At 35.0% G+C, this 15,682-nt stretch overlaps 1 protein-coding gene across 1 annotated transcript in view; it reads right to left on the bottom strand.

Annotated features, from left to right (window-relative positions):
- Positions 1 to 2,991: 2,991 nt before the first annotated feature.
- Positions 2,992 to 15,682, bottom strand: part of PRKX (protein kinase cAMP-dependent X-linked catalytic subunit) — a 61,049-nt gene continuing 48,358 nt past the window's right edge. Inside the window, exons 5-9 of the mRNA XM_061366532.1 lie at positions 15,019 to 15,114; positions 10,529 to 10,586; positions 8,152 to 8,229; positions 5,060 to 5,207; positions 2,992 to 4,567 (exon numbers count right to left, since the gene is read on the bottom strand). Of these exons, the coding sequence (XP_061222516.1) occupies positions 5,082 to 5,207; positions 8,152 to 8,229; positions 10,529 to 10,586; positions 15,019 to 15,114 (358 nt within the window). The 3' untranslated portion in view covers positions 2,992 to 4,567; positions 5,060 to 5,081. The remainder of the gene's footprint in view (positions 4,568 to 5,059; positions 5,208 to 8,151; positions 8,230 to 10,528; positions 10,587 to 15,018; positions 15,115 to 15,682) is intronic.

Raw genomic sequence — 15,682 nt, 5'->3', positions numbered from 1 at the left:
GATAAGATCTGGAGTTGTATGCACAGTCAAAAAAGACATATAACTCATGCTAGAACAAGTGAACAAAACCTCTACCACATGGCAGAAGGCTGAGGTAAGAACAAGATGCCAAACCAAATTCTTTACAAACATCCTGGATACTTGCTAACATCCAAGAATTTGGTATGTTTTAACTCAGCAGTTCTTTTGATTCATGTCAAAGACATGACTAAAAGCTTGCCAGGGCTCATTGCAGTGTTCCCTCACTTTCCATTAGCACATGACATAGAGGTTTACAGGAGAAAAATGTCAATGCACAAAATCTAGAATTAAGCCAGGCAGGAAGCTTTAGCACAAAGTTCTGTGCTTGGGGGCCCCCCCCCCCCCCCCAAAAAAAAAACTCACCTATTCCAAACATAAGATATTTTCTTATGCTTAAAGAAACAGACTGAAATGAATGTTCCAGTGTTCAGGTCATTAAGTTGTGAAAATGTCAAAGCAATTAGGGTCATATAATCAAAGTTTAATGAGAAATCTGAGTTAACATTCTTCATTATTGGTGTACTGAAATGAATTTGAAAATACACTTTTTGGTGCGTCTTCCATGCCAACTGAAATATGTTCTACCACTTGTGTCTTGCTCTGGAAAGACTTAACTCCTGAAAAGAAAAAACACAGTTGTTTTTTTACTCCTCTCCCCTTCACCAATATTTTTGATGAGTAACCTCTACCTCCTCCCAACACAAATGGAAACAGACTCAGTTTAAACATTTAAAAAGATAGAAAGGTTTATTAAATGAATTCAAATCTGACAGATATTACATAAATTAAACAGCAATAAAATTTTACTAGGGTTTATGTACAGATCACAGTGATTTTCATTGTGCAATGAGGGCTGACTTTGTAACTTTGAACAGTACTTATACATGTGAGCTACAAGCAATCAGTAACATACAACGTTAATCCAAGTTAACCTTGCAAGTCTAGCAGTTCAAACTCATTAGGCAGTACACAAATGCCTGCTACCACTATCACCAACTACTATGCAACATAGTATTTATAAAGCAGTCAAGGTTTGCGATAGAAAAGTGCAAAACATGGGAAGTCTGTACACAGTACAGTACAAAAAGGAACCATGCTACAGTCACTGAAAGCTGAAAAATAGTTCTATAGCACAGAAAACACTGCATCACAACTCTTCTGAATGGCAAGCAGATGGGCTGCGGAACAGCCAGATCTTAATTGCTTTCAAAACTGCAAAATCCCTGTTCATCCATTTCAACATAGTTTAGTACCTATATTTGATCCATTAACAATGACTTTCTATGGTGGAAGATCACATTAGGTAAAGCTCAGTAGCACACGTATTCATTGATCAAGCTAATTTACAGAAAAATCTACAGCATATTCTCCATTGAAATCATGAAGCATTTATATTCATTTGGTTACTAGGCAATTCAGTTTATAATGCATGTTTATCACTTAAAACCTCCAACTGGGTAATTAAAAATATATATATATATATAAAAAACTCAAAAATAAAGGTTGCTTTTTAATGTTTAACATTCTTGTTCACCAAAGCAGAATACCAAAGGCCCATGGGCTCTTGCAAGAAAACAGTCCTTATGCAACAGTCTATATGCAAAAACACATTAACAGATGAAACCAGAATAAAATGAACTTTAGAGAATACCATATTTGAACAGAAAATAAAAAAAGTGTTCTAGTCTATTAAAAAACAACGACAACAACAAAAAAACCAAAACCCACAACTGAAAAAACAAACCAAACAAAACCCAAACCAAACCATAAATCTTGAGTCCTTAGTGCAGTTGCCCATCTGGGAACTTCTGTGTGAGTGCTCAGACAGAACTACACTAGTGGGCCACAATGTCCCAGCAAAGACAAAATAAAACATACTCGCTTGTGCAAATAAATAAAATGGGCTGGTAACAGTAACTCATAAAGTTTAGGACTGCTGAGAAAATAACTGATCACTTGATGCTTCAAGAACATTTTGGGTTGGTTATTTTATTTAAGTAAGGATAAAAAAAACTGAAAGCAGTTTTGTACCAGAAAGCATGTTGACGAGGTCAGTAGTTAGGCATATATACACATGGCTCTGGAAACAATGTAAAGTCAATGGATTAGCATTGTTAATAAGATTGTATTCATTCCTTTAGTCTCTGTCAGAATGTCAGTGCATCCACTGCCAGCAATGGATAAGATTCATGAAAAAAAAATCCACTACCTCTGTTGTTCAAGCATTGAAAACTTCTAACTCATGTAGCATGTAAGTTAAATGCAACTTCATTTTCTCGCTTTGAAGACTTCTACAGTGTGGTTTTTAAATTTGGGAAAAAAAAATATTTAGCCCACTTGCTTGTTGCAGTAGGTATATTTTTAAACAAGAAACTGGTTTTGTAGTATTCAGAATCCATAAAACAGTTAAAGCTCACACACGCACACACATAAAAAAGAGCTAAACTGTGCTTGCTCCCATTAGATAAATTCAGTCATGTTTTATGTGCTTCATTTTTTTTCTTGATTGATATGGAATAATTCACTCCACAGATACAAAAACAGTGGACCGGACTGATTTTTTTCAGGAGAGCAAGGTATTTTTACCAGGTTGAAATGATCACTTTCGATGGATTTTCCTGTATTTCATTATACATTCCCACACAGATTTTACTGAGTGGCACGTGGGGTCATTAATCTGTGGCGCTTGCATAACATCGAGATGACTTTGTGACACTCCAGAATTACCAGTTTGAAGTATCCTCATTTTGCCACACATTGTGCATATTTGCAGTCTCTTCAAAGTAAGACTTGGTTTATGAAGAAATAGATCTAGTAACCTAGAAATTGCAAGATCTCAACAGCATTTCTGTACTCTTTAGAGTTACCTAGAAGAAAACGGAAGTCACTATTCCACAAGGAGACTCCAGATGCAGATCTGTCACAATATTATAAGCATGGTAATTTAATTACAGATTAATAGAATACTTCATAAGCACTCAGGCTTTAGTTCAGAAAAATAATTTTTAGCCTATGTTTCTTGTAGCATTTCAGATAAAAAACGTGGAGAGCAATTTGTAGAAGCTTTTTGTATGGTCTACTTATACAGTTTTATGTAGAGCTATTGTAGTGGAACTTCAGTGAGCTGAAAGGCTTTGGAAAAAACAATGTGGTATAATGACTTCACTAAAAGTTATCAAAATCCACAACATCTGAGACAATGCCATTACTTTTTGAAATCCAAGCACTTCAAAACCAGTTCCCCCATATTAACACAAGTATCACAATATGTAACATAAAAAAGTCCTAAAACAATATCCTGACTTTTACACAATCTACCTTCATATTTATGTGTATTCATATACATAGGTACATACATCTGCACATACTGATATTTGGTGCTACTTAAAATGAAGCAATATTGCAAATACTTTCTAAATACAGTGTACGCAAGCTGCTAGAAGGACGTTAGTACAAGGTGAAAATAAGAGACTCCTTCCATCTAAGGTTTGAATTCTGCACATACGGAATTCCTGTCAGCAGAGATTTTAGGACATTTCCAAAAGCAGGAGAAGAAGAATCAGGCTCTAATATATTTTCAGTCTTCCCTCTGATAATTCTGAACTGCCAAGCACTCAAAAACATCTATTTCAATAACGGAAGAAGTCTTTTATGGCTCATACTTTACATTTGGAGAAGAGAGCAAGCTTGAGAGATAACAACTCCACTAAGAGCCAGTTAGAGCCCTTTTATCAGTATGCACCGAATTGCATGTTTACAGAGAGCCTTCATGTGAGGAATCTCATTTCAGACAATACATAAACACTCAGTATCTTGGTTTGTAGAGACATCACTGCAACAGAACTTTATAAATCAGCCATTAAGATGCATCTTAAAAAGCAATAAAACATGCCCTTGTCTTTCTGCTTTCAAGTACTATGGTTGCAATTGTGAGGCATTGGAAATTTTAGGTACAAATATTTTTTAAAACTTACTTATATTTTTACAAAGAATTATAAAATGTATATAAGATGACGAAAAACTCATTTATCCTTTTAAGATTTTTATTCCTAGAGAACTTCTTGGAAAACATTATTTGAAAAATAAAAATCATAGACTCTGCAAAGTACAAAAATTTACATCTTTGCACAGTTCCTGTGCTTTAGTTGTACTGTATTCATTATATACATACATACTAATTTGTGCTTTTAATTACACAAGTTTAGTATAAACTTATAAAATTAAGTCTATGAATTAACTATGCAAAAAGGATCTGGGAATAGCAGGAAACTTAACTAAACCATAAGTTAAAAAACAAAACAACAACCTAAAATACACCATTTTAGTGAGTCTACTTCAGAATAGACTATCAATATTACAATTTACTAATATCAAATGTTTACAGCAAAAAATTATTCTTGCCAGCCTCCAACTCTTTAGATATTTACTATACACTAATATGCATATTTGAATGCAGTATCATTCTTATCCACAAAAATTCGTCATTTACATATGAACTCCATCTTTCTTCTGACTTGCTGTTAGCACTTCAACTTCCTTCCAGTTTCTAAGACAAAATATAACAAAAAAGGAACACAAAATACAAAGAGGAGCATGTGAATTGAATGACAAATATCAACCTAGTACAGTTGTAAGACAGAACTTAGTGTATAGAATTAATCTGACAATCGTATTTCTCTAACTAGTCTTCACTCTTACTAGGAAAATCTTGAATCAAAACCAATCGGATTTCCTTATCTGTCAAATCAATCCAGATATTTGCTTTTAACACCATTTTGAAGGTTTTAAGGACAGAGGGACTTAAATATCTGTACACAAGTAACTCTTCATCACAGAACACCAAAGCCTGTGAGATAAATTACCTTTGTCATGCTGTAAACCTGTTTACCAGTATTTTATTTCAACTGTGATTCATGTTCATTTTTTACGAACTGTAAGGAAGTATTAACTGGTGTTATGGAGCAGATGATGTAATTTCTGACAGCTCTCACTCACAGACCTTCAATGTTTTGAGAGGACTCCCAATATTTGGACATACCTTATCAGTGCAGAAGTCACATTCAGAAGTTCTTGAAAATTTCTAGATCTTTAGGGGCTACCGGAGGTATCTTGTTCCAGTCATCTTCAGGGTAAGCCTCAAAATTGGAAGTATCCCCATCATTGGATACTTTCGGCACTATGGGAGGCTAGTCAGAACAAGCACAACAAAAATGTTAGCACAGTTTCCTCAAGTTTCCTCAGTGAGTTTCTCTCCATCATATTAAAGCAGAAATTCTGTAAAAGACTGATAAGCATATTTAAAGAAGTTCACCTTTTACACTAATAACAAATGGCATGAGAGAAGAAAGCTTGCAGCAACAGAGACATGTTCCAATGCTTTGTCTATATTGTGGTTAAGACACTTATAATACAGATACCGATTTTATTTAGCACCCAAATTCTAGCTGTTTTGCAGACTGAACGTAACTACTGAAAAAGATTACTACAACTAAGTTTGAAGGCACCTGCCATTACAGCAAGATCTGCCACTCTCCTTCCTCACTCCTGTAGCCTATAAGCAAAGGTGTGTAATCACATCAGGTTCCTTTCAGCTAACAAAGAGTCTTGATAACAGTGGGGGAAACTGCTTTCTAATTGAAGGGAAAAAGCCTCATCACTTTCAAACTGATTCATTGTTTTTAGAGGTGTAAATGACTAATTTGTGTCTACCTACTATGCTTTTTCCTAGCCTAGCAATAAACTGAAGCATGTAAAGAAATTGCTGCACTGTAAAAACTCACTTCAAAAGGATGTCTGTAAAAGCATCTTAATTCTAATGGAGCTTTATAAGGAAACTTGGAGGTGCTAAGAGAAATATTTGTTTTCTACTTCTTTTCTCAGAGGACCCTTTGAATTTCTAGTACTGCCCACCAGCTTCACAGTACCAGGGTTTTCTTCCCTGTATGTATGTAGCATCAAGATTACTCTGCCTCTCCAGCCACAGGCAATGAAATAAAGCTCCTTTCTGGAGCAGGGGTTAATGCAGGCTAAACCCTTTTTCTTTTATCAAAGGACATTCATCTCTCTATCCCCTTCTCAGTAACAGAGAGCTTAACTACTGTCATGAGTCTAACAAAACACTTTTGGCTAAGAAAACTTTAAGGCCAATAACAAAACGGGCTAATAAAAGTCATACCACAGACAGCACTATCAAATACAGCAAACCCTTACTCTGCATCTTCTCAAAAGGTGAGTCTGGTTTCTTCTAGCTCTGAGATCTTATCTGATCTTTTGGGCTTAGTTTTAAACAATGCCATCAGCAGGTTTTCAGTGGGAAAGAAAGGGTCCCTTAAAAATGGTACTTTTAAGTTTCAGCCAAAAGCAAAGTCCTACTTCTACCTGCGCAGTCACAGTATACTGTGATGTTTTAGAAAACATACTGCATCTAGTCTGCTCTAGAGGACTATCTACTCCACTGTGGGCAATGCCTGATACCCCCATCCCCCTGTAAGCATTTTGTGCAGGAAAGCCCCACACCCACCCTGCCCCTCCCCCCCCCCAAAAAAAAAGGCAAAAAAGGAAAATCCTCTATTTTAGATTAAGAGAAGTATTTTCTCTCTTTCAGCCAATAGTATCTTTTATGTAATACTAATATTTAAGATCTTAGCAGGACAGTGAATCAATACATCACATACAGTAGACAAATTAACAGATTTTGCAAGGAAAATGGAGCACTGTACCCATTATTTCATATTTTTAATCTCTTTTTCAGTATAAAATACAGACAGATTGTGAAAATTAATTCTGAAGAATATAGCTGCCTCTAGAAATAATGAAGTAAACTTCTGACACAATTAAAATTCTTGCTCTGATGTATAATTAAGCAGCATCTCGTCTTTTAAGATCTTACTGGAACCATCACACAGATTAAGAAACAAGTTTTGGATTCATAATAATCTAAATGCCACGGTGACTTTTTTTTTAACATGAAAATGCAACACACGGGATGTTTTCACCTGAGACTCTCGATTTGTACCTCTAACATTCAGTGTTTAATATTATGTGTTTGTTATTTATTTGGTAATACAGGAGGTTGTCATAACCCTCAGAGTTTAACTACTTACAAAACATGTTATCATTCAGTCTGTGTTCTTTTTGGATTTGTGTGACCAGAATTTACAGTAAATAATTTGAAAAATGTGACTTCATTACAAAAGATCTACATAAAACTAATAATCAAAAATAAAATAAAATCCATGTATTTAAAGAAAATGTGGATTTAAGGGAAGAAGTTACCTATAACTTTGTATTAGGATGTCTACAAAAACACATCAAGATCATTTTCATCTCTTATCTACGTTGCAAGAACTCAATTTATGATATCCAGCCAGAAATTCATTGTGAGAAACTAATGCAAAGGAGAATCAAACATTTAATTCATATTTGATTGACTGCATATAACAACCTATGCTACCAAAAAACACTAGTAAGAAGTTGTACTATAGCTTTTAAGGAAGGAAAGAAAGAAGGAAGTTTTAAAACTTTAAAAAGCATTTTACAGTGTTGATAGCTTTTGCAAACATCTGCCCTCATATAATACTAGAATTTGATGCTGTTATGAAGTATGCCACAATCACATTCATAAATCCTTTCTCACCTTCTCTATTCCTCCTTCTCCCATATGCTTTATATTTTATTAAAGAATTTACCTGAATTGAACTTGGCACAAAGATGTAAAGCCCAGAGTAAAACACTTGCACAGATATAAGGGCAAAGAAAAAATCAAAACAAAAATCAAACCAGTAAGTCACCAATCCCCTCACACGAAACAACCACCTATAACAAATAACTTACAAAATTCTAAAACTGAGAATTAAATGTTGTGTTAACTAAGCTTCAGCAAAACAATGAAGGGAGTTTTTATAGACATTTTGCATATAGACAAAAATGCAAGTGGGCAGTATTATAATTAATTCTGCAGTGTAAAAGGGAAAAAAATGCATATAATTATCGATGTGTTCACATGCACACACACCCATACACACATCTGAGCACACAGATGGAATAGGAAACAAAAAACTTCAACAGATCAGCTTAAATGAACAATGATTTCTGGTTGCAATATCCTATACAGTATTTTGCATAATTTACCTTTAGTCTCCTTTGAGGTACAGCATCCCAGTCTATAGACCTGAACCATCGATGTCTCTTCACATCATCTGCTCCATTCTTTAAAGAAAAAAAAAAAATAAATATTTAGTAAGCTGTATGTATGCTAAACCATGTATTTCATCATAAGAACTGTGGTATCAAGGTAGACTACTGGCCTGTGCAACCTTTTTTAATTTTCTTAGGTAATAATCATTAAAAGATTCCACAGGATAAATTTACATTTCCCTACCAGGCCCCTAACTCCAGGAAAAAGATCCACATTTCTCTCTCTCTTTTTCTTTTCCTTTTTTTTTAAAGCAGCGTTCTTCTGACTCAAGGAAGATTGCAAAACCATTCACTGCAGTTCTCTTCACTTCTGTTTCCTCCAACATTTTAGAGAATGCCTCTAATTCTTACACTAATTAAAAGAAAAATAACTGAAGTTGATGGTGTCTTAAATAAAAATCGCATCTGGCAAGCACACAGTTGTATCCAGTATTACATTTAGTGGTGACAACAGGAGGTTTTCAGTACTGTTACAAAAGTATACATACAAAAGCATTTGTTTTCATTTTAGATATATGGTTAAAAGTGTATCTGTCTTGTAATGGTAATTCTCTCTGGGATGACTGTTTTGATTATATACATAAAGAACAAAAATGTTTTGCCTTTGTTTTGTTTTGTTTCCCTTTTTCTCTTTCTTCCCCTCCCCAGGGCGAAGCTTGATTCAAGCACAGGTTCATTTCTAAGTCATTAAACACTGGAGAAAATCAGATGGTTCTCTGTCTCAGGCCTGATCACAGCACTATTTAATGCACATTCAAAGCTCATAACACATGAAGCTCCATGAAATGAAGTGTACCATACCGCTGGTGGGTTGTTTTTTTTTTTTTTTCAGATTTATATGGAGTGGGACTATCCACATGCACATCCAAAAATTCAAAAAGGAGAGTATAATTTCTCACCTAGTTCCCCCTCAAAAGCACATCTCATTGAATGCTTCACCAGAAAATGTCCAATAGGTTTTAAGTCTTTTTAAACCAACTGTGATTAAGGAAAAGGATCAGACTTGAGACTGACTTACTGCCCCCACCCCATATTTTGCTTCTAATTAGAGCTGTCTTAGATTCTAACATTTTAGCCAAGTGTAGGGAAAAAACTCTCAACAAACCAAACAATCACAGACTTAAAAAAGGCAAAAAACCCAAACCAAAGCATAAAACCAAAAAATCCCAAACAAACAAAACCAAAACTCAACAAAAAACCCCAGCCAAACATACTGTCCAAAATCCATGTTTGAATAAATCAAAGTTTGTTTTTGTTTTTCTTCAAAATTGTCAAAAGATACAAAAGTTTTCACTGGCTGATATCTTTCTAAATTTTTAGCTTATGAAAGTTTGGGTTTAATCCCCCTTCTGACTCCCCAAAACACTACAAAGGATTCTGAAAGATAAGAAAAACATTTATTTCCTAGCTTTTCTTACCAGTCTAAGTTCATGCCATAAAAGGCTCTGAAAAGGACCTTTGGGCAGCAGGTTCTAGCACCTATGCTTATATATAATTGATCATTGTACAAAAAAGGAAAGGTGCAACCTCCTGCCCAAGGAAATGGAAGTTTTAGCTGTCTCTGAATAACTGAAACATTACACAGGTTAATTTAGGTATCTGCAACACTCTAACAAAGCTAACAAGTCAATGAATAAAGGACTAGTGTGGTTTAGCTAGCCTGTTAAAGCAACTGAGTTAGTTCACATGCAGCTAACTTCTCACTGCATTACCATCCATAGCTACTGCACAGCTGCAAAATCAACTAAGCTTCTAACACAGCTGTCATCTTCTATGCCTTACGAGTAGTACCAGATCAGGACATCTCACAGAATTCACCAGATTGCTTTGTGTTCCATCTTGACATACAACAGCTATAGCTGTATTTCATGGGTAGGTTGGAATGCTACCTGAGATGCGAGCAGATTTTTGACTAGTAAGCTATTGCCTTCAGAAGTCAATTTGGTACAGGATTCTTTTTGGTGCAAGACTATTTGACTGTGGTTTATCAGCCCCATCACCAAACTACCAGGACAACGACCATCGTGGTACAACAACCCTTATTCACCTTAAAATAATTTTTAAGCTTAAAATTTTATTAGTGCTCCTTCTAGGATTAAACCGCTCCAAAGGAAGATTCAAATAAGCTACAGGATTTAGCACCAAGTCTTCAAATTACTCAGTAAACAAGTAGGGTTTCTTAGTAATGTATGGGATAATGTGTCTCAATTTCATGCTTATAAAAACAAAAGCCATAGAAGAACTGTTCTAAATCTTTCCTACAGAATTCGTTCAAACTTGTGCTTTGTTCTGTGTTACATTTTATACTGACCTTCATATTTCCTAATCGTCTTGTCCTGTCAACTACAAGCAGCTTCTTAATAAGGTCTCTGCAGTAAAGAAAACATGTTCTCTGTTAAACAAAGGTAATTGATATTTTACTGTTGTACAAAATGTTACAGAATATAAGCATACTTCCCTTTGACTAGCCAATACTGTGTATAATTAACTCATTCATTTCCTTCATATTTTAGACATTTAAGAATGAATAATAAAAAGGAATAACTTGTTCTAAAAAGGTCTTGCAGAATTTTGGAAGTTCCTTTTAAACTCTTTCAAGAAACAAAGGAGAAAAACTCTTTCTCCCCCCTCAAATAGCACCATATTTTTCTTTGTATTTTTGTGTTTTGCTGGGCATTCAAAATCTCAAAATTTATCTCAAGCCTATCTGGTGAAACACAACTGTAACACATACAGAATTCTGTGACTGCTAAATATTCAGAACTATGGAAGAGCCAGTCATTTGCTTAACATCTATAAGCTTTAACTTAATTGAAAATCAAAAGCCTCCCCTGAAATTCTAGTTTATTGAACAGTTCTACATAAATCTAAATAAAAATTTTAAAAGATGAATGTAAGTTTAGAGACATAAAGGATTTCAATTTTAACAGTAAAGAGCTTTAAATATTAAGCACCAAAAATACTAACATAAATCAAAGTGAGTATCACACAGCTTGGTTACTTATCTGTTGAGAGAAGAATCTGGCTTCACATTTCTATGAACAATTATTTTTACCTCAGAGATTACTTTGCTACTCACTTTTAGAAAAACAGCATTCTGGCCTCATTGCATAAAGTACCAGTGACAGAAATGAACAAAAGTTTAGCCATCTTTCTTCCTTCTACAGCTTCAAATAGACCTGAGAGATATAATACTTCACAAAAGATCTACAGAGCACAGCTAATTCCAATTTTTAATTTGCAGGAGGTTAAAAAAAAACCACCCATCAGCTTTATTGAAAGAAAATGTAAACATATTAATGACACACCTGCATCTCTCCATCCCTAACTTTAACATCTACTAACTCAGAGAAAAACAAGTATTCTGTCACCTAACCTTGAAATCACAAAAGTATATACATGAAGAATGTATGAATTGAGAGGGAATGTGCTAGACTGTTTGAAAAGCTGTTGTATTTGGCAGAAATGTAGTTCTAAAATTCAACTGGAAAAATATCCAACTGGCAGATAAAAGAATAAAAAAGTCAAAGTAGAAAGCAATTTTTAAAATTCTTGGCTTCCTTCAAAATTTTAATCTTAGAAAATACCATTAAAGGATGACCTTGCTCAGTGATACTGTGTTGTCACCAAAGATGGTGAATACAGAAGAAAAAATGCCCATTTAATTGAAACAAGTAACAGATAGTTTAGTCATTCTGTATTACATAGTTTCTAAAGAATAATTTAGAAATGATCATGTTAAAAAAGTCCATCAGACAGATACATTGTATGTGGGGACATTAAAGCCTTTCTAGACCAGCTATCATTAAACTGCTGTAGCACTCATGTTTGACTCCGTATTTTCCAAAACTGTCTTTGCTAAGAAAAGCTTAGAAAAAGAAAAAAAAAAAAACAAAACCCAACAACTCAAAAAACAAACCAAAACAAAAAAATACAAACAAAAATTTCCCAAAATAACTTATAAACTCAATAGCTGTCAAAGAAATAGGTGGAGCATAATAATTATGTTTTATCAGAAATGAAGTAACACAAAACTCCACAAACAGTTTTATTTTTTAATTTCTAGTTGATTAATTTATCATCAGCATCATGACAGAAGCTGCTTTCCAGAAGAGACCTGAAATAATGGTTAAATATGTCAAGGACTTTGTGTATATAGGACAAAAGCCTTAGAGAAAACATCTGATCATACTGCAAGGCAGCTAAAAAAAAGGGCCACAGTAGTGAAAAATGTGAGGAGATGTTGGCTCAGTCTAGAAAGAACAGCACTTATGCAAGACACATAGCAGCACACAGCAGGAGGGAAAGCAAAAGTTCGAAAGGTTAAAAGTGTGGGAGGGTGATGGAGGCAGGCAGGTAGAAAAATACCAGGTTTATGTAGTACATCTAGGTAGAAAAGTTTTCTCAGAGTTCAAAATGGAAAATACTTTTGCTGTGCATGATCACAGTATTAAACTTCAATTATAATAAACACTATACAGCACTAATACTTCAGACATAGCCTGAATGGGACAGGACCCAGGATAGTCTTCAACCTTGCTGAGATATCAACTGATAGCAAGAAGAGAAAGTAAACATGCTAAGAAGTAGCCTGTCTTCTTAGGACAAAATAATCTTGGCACTTGCTTTAAGCCAATGGTGCAGCAATGTCAAGACTATCCAGTTCTGCATATTTTGATTTTAAAAGAGGGGTTGATGTAACAAGAAACATTATGCTAACAACTCACTGCATAAAGCAGGTGAAACAATGCAAATGAATGAGATCACCCAAAACCAAAGTGTGAACTGAGGAAAGCCAAAGCTAGAATCTCATGAGACCCCTTAAAGGCAGGATACAGTGGGAATGGGGTGTAAAGCACACATTGAAAGAACTGAGTAAGAAAAGCTGGGAAAGAGGTGCATCAACAACTATGTTAACTAATGTATCCTACAGTTCACTGGCAGTCACATCTAGATTGAAGAGCAAAACCTACCTATGCAAGCTTACTACCATAACTAGCAAAGTTCACAGCATCAGACATCTTCTGGATAATAGAAATCAGCGTTGGTCTGTGAATGTTGAGCACAAATAGAAGCTAACAGCTTCTCTACTTCTAAATGTTTTCTCCATGTTAGACAGGTTGCTAATGATAATAACCTAATTTGAGCTGTTCATCTTCCAGGCATATTCTTATACTTTAGTGCGCACAATGTTATGTGAGATACTCAATTTTCTTCCCAACACAGACTGGGTTAGGAAGATCAGACAATGAGACTACACTAAACTGAAAATAGTCTCAAGATTGTAAGGGAAAACTCTGTGAAGAGCAGACACAAATATGAAACAGTAATCGGCATATGGTGATATAGATGTGTTACATTCTGCGCACCTGATGATTCCGTGGAGGCTTAAAAAATTACCCCCAAATGATTATTTTTGTAAAAGAATTCATAAAAGGCCAGCAAAAGTTGCACAGATCTCATTAGATTTGCTGCACAACATTTTATCTATTATCTTGTGGTGACAGTAAGTGCGTGCCATCTCTAAGGTCACTTCATCAAACACTTCAATGATTAACCTGGGAATGTAAGAATAATTTTCTGTCTTAACTCAATCATCTCTGCTTCTGATTGCACTTCCTCTATTCTAATGTTTACTAAAAAAATCAATTCTGGATTTTTTAAATGAGAAAAAAAGCATTTCATCTGCAATATGCCCATAACAATTGCAAAATACGATGAATAAAATGCACATATTAATGTTTAATACTGCATACTGAACTGGGGCCCTGCTATCAGAAGTGGAAGTTGACTTTACACTGGAACTTGTGAAATATCAAGAGTTAATTCAGGTAGTTATGTTGAGAGTGCTTTAACTGGTACATACGCATACAAAGGAACAGTTTAGTGTTCGCTTCCTGCTCTCCAAAGTATTACTCATATTAAATTATCTATCTCCTCATATTTCTCCTCTTTTCTTTCTGCCAGGCATTAACCTGATACCAATAAGCTCTGTAAAAGCTGAACAGCATTTAATATTCTAAAATATGCAGAAAAGTAACAAATGCAGATACAATCTCAGAACCATATCTTCAGTCTGAAGCCTACCAAAGACATAGTTTTACTTGGACTGCAAGAATAAATGTAATCTAAAATATTTTCCAGCATGGTGTTCATTGTGATTTAAGCCCAGCCGGTAACTCAGAAACATACAGCTGCTTGATCACTCTTATGCCTTCTTTCGCCCCCTGCTCCCAGAGGGATGGGGAGGAGAATCAGAAGAATGTAACTCCCACGGGTTGAGATAACAGTCCTGTAACTAAGGTACAATACAAAAATACTACTGCTACCACCAATAATAATAATGATAAGTGGAATAACAAAGGAAGAGAATGTAACCGCTCACCACTCACTGAACCAATATCCAGCCCAACCCAAGCAGCGATCTAGCTCTGGGTAACTGCCCCCAGTTTATATATTGGGCATGACATGCTGTGGTATGGAATACCTCTTTGGTTACTTTGGGTCAAATGTCCTGTCTCTGCTTCCTCCCGGCTTCCCCTCCTCCCTGGGAGAGCATAAGACTCAGAAAGTCCCTGGTCAGAGTAAACATTACTGAGCAACAACTAAAAACACTGCCGTTATTAGCATTGTTCCCAGGCTGAAAGTCAAAACCACAGCACTGCACCAGCTACTAAGAAGGGGAAAAATGACTGCTACTGCTGAACCCAGGACAGTGCTTTACAAAACCTACAAAGATCCTTTAGAAACAGTACTGAGGAGATGTATAGAGTATAAAAGTGTTGGGAGTCATGGACTTACTTTACATATAAATCCAAATGCCTCGGGAAATCTATTTTGCCAGCAAGAATCTTCTGATATATACCAAATGGATTGTCATCAAAAAATGGAGGAAACCTATTTTAATACAGCAAAATTTTAGAGGTTAGAAAAAGAATTTCAAAAAAGCTTATAAACAGTATTATGTTACAGTAATTTCCCTCAGAAATCACTGATTACATAGTTATTTTTGGTAGGACATCATTAATTAAATACTAGCTTGAAGAATAACCTACATCTGCTATTGCAAAATAGAAAAAAATAATGCAATATATTGAATACAGAATTAAAATTGATGTATTACGAGAGAGGTTTTTGTTACATTAGCATAGAAATTAATCAACTATGAAACATATTTCAGTGTTAAAATGTTTTGCCTTTATCTATAGAACCCAATGTTACACTTTCCAAAACAACACTGCCATTTTTGATCTTGCCCTGTAACTGCAGACATACCCTTACATATCCTTATTCACTAGTTTCTAAAGCATCCTCATATTAATAGATTGTTCAGTTCAGTTCATAATTCTGCTTCTTTAATTTACATATATATCTTGTTAGAGAAGCTTTGAAAGATACAGACTGTTCAGAACCTGAAATCCTCTCAAAGTGCAGCTGTCTTTCTGTGTGGGACAGATAAAAGTAC

This window comes from Neopsephotus bourkii, unplaced genomic scaffold (assembly GCF_033783945.1).
Source record: "Neopsephotus bourkii isolate Nb327-2 ecotype Australia unplaced genomic scaffold, CSIRO-AGI_Nbou_v1 NB_1346, whole genome shotgun sequence".
NCBI classification, from domain to species: domain Eukaryota; kingdom Metazoa; phylum Chordata; class Aves; order Psittaciformes; family Psittacidae; genus Neopsephotus; species Neopsephotus bourkii.
The sequence above is the reverse complement of the archived record's forward strand: the minus strand, read 5'-3'. Positions and strand labels throughout refer to the sequence as shown.